This window comes from Pelmatolapia mariae, linkage group LG16_19 (genome assembly GCF_036321145.2).
Source record: "Pelmatolapia mariae isolate MD_Pm_ZW linkage group LG16_19, Pm_UMD_F_2, whole genome shotgun sequence".
Classification (NCBI taxonomy): domain Eukaryota; kingdom Metazoa; phylum Chordata; class Actinopteri; order Cichliformes; family Cichlidae; genus Pelmatolapia; species Pelmatolapia mariae.
The window spans coordinates 65,462,983-65,468,982 of NC_086241.1; the positions used below are offsets into that span (position 1 = coordinate 65,462,983).

Genomic DNA, 6,000 nt, shown 5'->3' on the forward strand with positions numbered 1-6,000 from the left:
CTTTGAATATTTTCGATTCCACAGAGATGCCGATGAGCTATTTAATGAGCTGCGTTGTAAAAAGTAAAAGTGCAATTAGCCCATTAAAAATGTAAGTTTTGAAATGAACCGAAAGATGCGCTGTCAGTGCTGGGTTATCTAAATGTTATATATCGATTTTTACTAATATTAGTAATTCTTTTATATGTGAGAAGCAATTTGTGAGGCTAGTTTAGGTGGAGCCAGTTAAAAATTAGATTCACATCAATGTATTTATAGCTGTATGATTAATAGCCCTAGTAATACAGTAAGAAAAAGACAATATCATAGAGAGAACCCGACTCACGAACAGACGACCTCTGAGAAGGTACTTGCAGGTGATTGCAGGAAGGAAGAACTCCTTTATCACAGGAAGAAATGTCCCGCAGAGGCAGGCTCAGGCAAGAAGAGGAAAAAAATGAGGACTAAACTCAAACTACAGGAGAGAGAAGACCAAAGTTAATGACATGCAGCAGTAGAGAAGAAATGCTGAGTGCATCATGGGAAGTCTCCCAGCAGCCTGAGCCTGTAGCAGCGTAACTAAGGGATGGTTAAGGGTCACTCGATCAGCCCTAACGATAAGCTTTATCAAAAAATAATGAACAGAGGTATAATTTCACAAATGGCCTGTACAGGATGAGCAATAACTTCACAGTGTAGTATCTCTTATTAACCCCCTTAGCCTTTTTCAGATGCTAGTTCATAATTACTAATCGTTAGTCTTTTGTGAGTTTGTACAAATGCAGCACAAACACTAAATAAATGAAGCATCTTAGTCCCTTTACAAAGATTTTGCTTCATTAATCCCAGGAAAGAACAAAGATTTTAATTTAAAAAAAAGAATATTTTTGAATCTTTATATGAAATATCTTTGTACAAAGCAACAGCTTCTCATATGAGATTCAAAAGGAAGAAGCAAATCCTTTAATGGACAGAGACGTGCAGCAACAAGGACTCTTTTCATGCACCTTTAGCAATGCTTAAACTTCACCTCTACCTTCAGGCTCATCTCCTGGACGGGTCGGAAGATCGACCCAGTCGGCGTGGACTACATCTTACAGAAACTGGGCTTCCACCATGCCAGGACTACAATTCCCAAATGGCTGCAGAGGGGTGTGATGGACCCACTGGACAAGGTGCTGTCAGTACTCATCAAGAAGCTGGGCACCGCTCTGCAAGACGAAAAGGAAAAGAGAGGCCGAGACAAAGAAGAACACTGAGGAACTCAAACAGTCATGCCACTGGAATCAGAGCTGTGCAAAATGTTTCAACACTAGTTTTCTGTATTTAAAAGGCCACTACTTTACGATGTCCAGCATCCTGCATAGTTGTTTACTGTGGTGCTTGCCTCTAGGGATTCCGACTGAAGCGTTTTGCACAGCTGTTTTTCTTTTTCTGTACATTTTGAACAAATTAGCAAATGCTAGCATTATTTGATTGCTTTAAAGGTAAAACCCTGCCTCTCTTACCTGTTGTAAATGACCTTACTGAAACTGCTTCAAAGTTTATTTTAAGGCTTACCAGTCGTTCATGAGAAATGATTTCTTAAACCATTGCCTTTTTCTCTGTTTCCCATGGAACACATGGTAGGTATGCTTGATGTAAGTTATAGCGCAGCTTCGCGATATTTAAGAGAAATTCAGTGACGCGTTCTTCATTCTTGACACGAACAAATAAATCCTGGGAGATTTTTCTTAAAATCATCCCCTCACTCGTGAGGATGATATAAGCTTGTAATTATAATTTGATCATTATTTATGACTATGTGAAATTCAGCGTATGATGTATTAGCTTGATGTGTCAAGCTTCTTTTTGTCTTTTTTTTTAATCCACACATTAGAACCAATGTATATAGTTAAATTTCTTAAATGTGTTGATTTCGTAACTTAATAAAACTATTGCCATGAAGTTTTAAAAAATAAAGCTCACGTCTGTTAATTTTACACAGCCTAAAGGTAGGTTACCTGTTCCATGAGCTTTAGGAGTTTTGTTGTAAATCTAAAATAGCCCTGATGTCCTCATTATGAGGTCACCCATGAAGCCAAAATGGAAGACAGTTAGTGTAGTTTTACGTGAATTAGACACACCCCCCCCTCCCCCCCTCTCAGAAACCTTGAGATCTGCCTACGACCAACTGGCAACCACCAGTCCTGAGAGAAAAAAGTGAGTTCTCCCCAACTGGTTATGAGTGGTAGCTGGGAAACTGATTGCTAATGTCCCAGTAATCCAGGCCTAAAGACCGCTCAGTGATTCCCTGTTAAACATCTGTCATTGTATCCTCCATCCAATGTTCACATAATGTCACAGGAGGCAGCTTAATAGAAGTCCATGGGAAAATATCCCTCAGCACTAAAATCTTTAAACAGTTTCCAGATGACTTTATGGGTTCAGTCACTGATATTTCATATCTTGTTTCAAGACACCAAGATGCCAGCAGGACTTGATGGAGGGATGTCATTTCTACTGTCTTTGGTGTCTAGACTTGCCTCTAGACGGATTCACAATTGGATCCAGTTTAAGAAACAAAGCCCTTTTTTTTTACCCTTTAAATGAAAGGGCAGCACTCTTTTTTTTTTTCTTGTCTAAAAGCCACTGACTCACGAGCACTTCATTCTCAGATCTATGAAATGCATCTTTTGTGTTGATACTTTTCCAGGAAATGTCAGTCGGGTGTTACAGGAGCAGTGTCTGATGCTTTTAAGTGCTTCAGATGGTTTAAATCAGAGCTGTAATGGTATCTGCATTAATACATTTCCTTTCTTGAGGCAGTAATTTGCTTCACCTCTGGATTTTTGGAGGAGGTAATGAGTGCTCCTGTAAGACTCTTTGTAATTTAACTCCTACTAGTTTCCACTGATGTCTGTGAGGGGGGAAAAAAAAAACCTCTCCACATGTCACCGGCTTTGCTCACCGCGGGGTTTTGTTAATACATTACTCTGACTGTAAGACCCCCTTCCCCACCTCCCCACCTCTCCAGTGCTAATCTCTTCCTCCGTGCCTTCCCCCCCCCCTCACCATGAGCCATGTTCCACTTTTGGTTCCATGCCATGCTTTTTGAATTTTTGATGGTGCGTTGGCGGGTGGAGCAGGGCACGCGGCAGCACAGCAAAGGGGGAAGAGAACTGCTGCGTTTCCTCTGTGATGTCTGCTGTGAGACTGCAGAAGTGTCACCTGAGGAAAGGCAGACAGCTCAGTGTGAGAGCACACTCAAGTCTTTGGTCTCGCTCGCCAGGACCGGACATTATTTTTGATTTTTTATTCTGCCTACTCCACGCGCGCTCCTTTGAAGTGATTTCCGATTTGCATATCGTTACAGCATATTTCTTTTATTTCCTTCACCTCCTGGAGATACAGTATATACATATAAACATGAGAGCCAAGCAAATGACCAGTAGATGGAGTCAAAAGCCAGTCGTCCTACAAACTGAACACCTTAATGACACCTCCCTTTAGTGTACTGCTGTGTTCCTGAATTATAAAATAGAAACAGAATAGAAGACATTAAAAAGTCATGAAGTGGCCAGAGATGTCAAGCAGCTTAAATTGGCCTCGTCTGCCCTCGATCCGTCCGGCTCAGACGCTCTTTGCTGGAGTTACCAGGTCCAAGAAGACTAACAAAGACCATTATGTCACCTACATTTGATGACAACAATCTCCATTTGATAAATTAGTGTGCAAAACACCGTTCTGAAAAACTAATTGTAGAATTAATTTAAAAATCACTGCCAACTCTAAGTGCAAACTTGGTGGTGGTGCAGACCAGTCTCTCTGGTTTTCACCAACCCAAATGACCAAACTGAGCTGGACAAAAGCACCAGGGTTCCTTTTAACCTCACAAACTGGGTGAGAAACTACATGAAAGTTGTTAATTAGCATGTTTTTTCTATCTTCTGTGTTTGATCACAGCAAGAAAAAAAATGTAATTGCAAAAATTGCAAGTCATTGCCACATAGTAACGCCGGGCATCTCAGCATGATGAGAGCCACGCTCGAGTCTTTGTTGAGGTGCCAGAGTATGTCTTGAGTTTTGGGACTACAGGAGAGAATTCACCTAGACTAAAAGATGAAATGAGTTTTTAGCCTTGTTGTTGTTGTGCATCTCTTTAAGGTTATTAAGTCTCTTTGTTTCATTTTGTGTTGCTTTGCACTGTTTTTCCATCTGTGCTCATTTTGTCTCTTTGAACCCATTTGTATTCATTTTGCAGCCTCATAATCGTTTGTAGTTACTTACCAAAAGATCTGGTGACTGTGGAGCACATTTGAGTACACTGCCATGAACACTGCCATGTTCATGAGACAGTTTCAGTTTTATGACATGGTGCGTTATCCTGCTGGAAGCAGCTGTCAGAAGATGTACACCGTGGTCAGCAACAGTACTCAGGTAGGCTGTGATGCCCAGAGTGTGCCTGGATAATATCCCCCACCCTATTATAACACTAGCAGCAGCAGCCTGACCCATTAATAAAAGGCAGCACAGATCCATGCATTCCTGTCATTTATTCCTTAAAAAGAAACCTAATTTAAAGTTCAGCTTGGATACAAGCTTTTCAACGTGCATTTTAAATTACATTTCGAATACTAATACTTAGTATATTGTGACCATTTCAATTTCAGCCTCGAGTAGTTTTGACCTTGGGAAGATGAGATGGTAAAAAATAAGCTGAAGCAAAAGCAGTATACAGAATACAAGTGAGAGCATAGCACTATAAAACAAGTATATCACCTTGAGCTAGTTCAAACAGCAGCAGCTTGACTTCTTGTTTATCAGATGTCGTCACATCACCTCCGACATGACTGCTCTTTATTGGATCCTGTAAGGAAGACTTTACTGGTCATTTTTGGTCTCTTGCCCCGAGCTACACAGCAGAAAGCCTGGCTGTATGTGCCAGCATGAGATCTTTTTGCAGGGGGAGTCTAAATTTAAATCTAAAGGTGTCCAAAGTTTTGACATCAGGGCCCCTGGACTTTAGGAGGGACCATATATACATTCATAGACAGCAGCTGGATAGCGTAGTGGTAAGACTACACATCTTTGTAGTGGGAGTCATAAGTTCGATTCCTGCCTGGGGTGTCTGTATCCAGTAAGGGTCCTAGACCTAGAAAGTGCTACACACATGCTACGGCAAGGGGGAGCCAGGACGCCAGGACAGGGGGGGTAATATCAAAACCCCCACTCAGAGGAACAAAGCGAGTCAGATGATCTTTATCTTGGAGGAAGTCTAAGAACAACAACAGGAACACCCTTGGAAGCTGGAACCTTGTCCCACAAACCACCTCCCCCTGGTGGCTGTGCTCTAGCACCACTTCAGTGGTCCTGCCCTACGGCTGTACAGACAGGCTCCAGGCAGTGCTCGCTTGACTGGGAGCAGGTGTTAACAAGCTTGATTAGATCCACGCCGTTGACGTGAAGGCAGCTACTTGACGGCTAGCTTCTGTTGTGCCCACGTCGTACAAAAACACGTTCTGGCTTGGAGGACGTGGTCTAGATTGTTATCGTCCACAAGATCATAGTTCTCATCGATCACTTCATCCTATAAGGCTACTAATTATTTTGTACTATCCCTGCTTTGATGTTGGCCGATGGTTCATGATCTTCCGTATCTTTTATCCTTGATGAACTATGTTCAACGTAGCAGTGCACGTCTGGCCTGTCGAGGATATATGACATAAATGATATAAATAAATTGCTCGCTTAGCATCGCTCATACTCAAGATTTATTTTACTTAAAGATTTTTTCTTTTTTGGTCCTTTTTTGTTTAGTCCCATGCTAGTAACTAAGTTTGTGGCCAACAGAACAATGAACAATATCAACCCCCGACACCAAAACCATGTTGAAAGCTTTATTTGACGTTGTTTGAGGAGGTACCAAGAATCTGTCAGCATTCATGCACGAAATACTTCAACAAGCAACAGAGACTGCGGTGCCAACATTTTGAAGAAAGAAGCAAGCCGAATACAGCGAAGATGAAACACTGCAGCATT

General features: G+C 41.6%; 1 protein-coding gene across 1 annotated transcript in view; it reads left to right on the forward strand.

Annotated features, from left to right (window-relative positions):
• Positions 1–1,920, forward strand: part of kiaa1109 (KIAA1109 ortholog) — a 70,753-nt gene extending 68,833 nt beyond the window's left edge. The window contains exon 88 of the mRNA XM_063497961.1: positions 1,022–1,920. Coding sequence (XP_063354031.1) covers positions 1,022–1,238 — 217 coding nt within the window. The 3' untranslated portion in view covers positions 1,239–1,920. The remainder of the gene's footprint in view (positions 1–1,021) is intronic.
• The last annotated feature ends 4,080 nt before the right edge of the window (positions 1,921–6,000 follow it).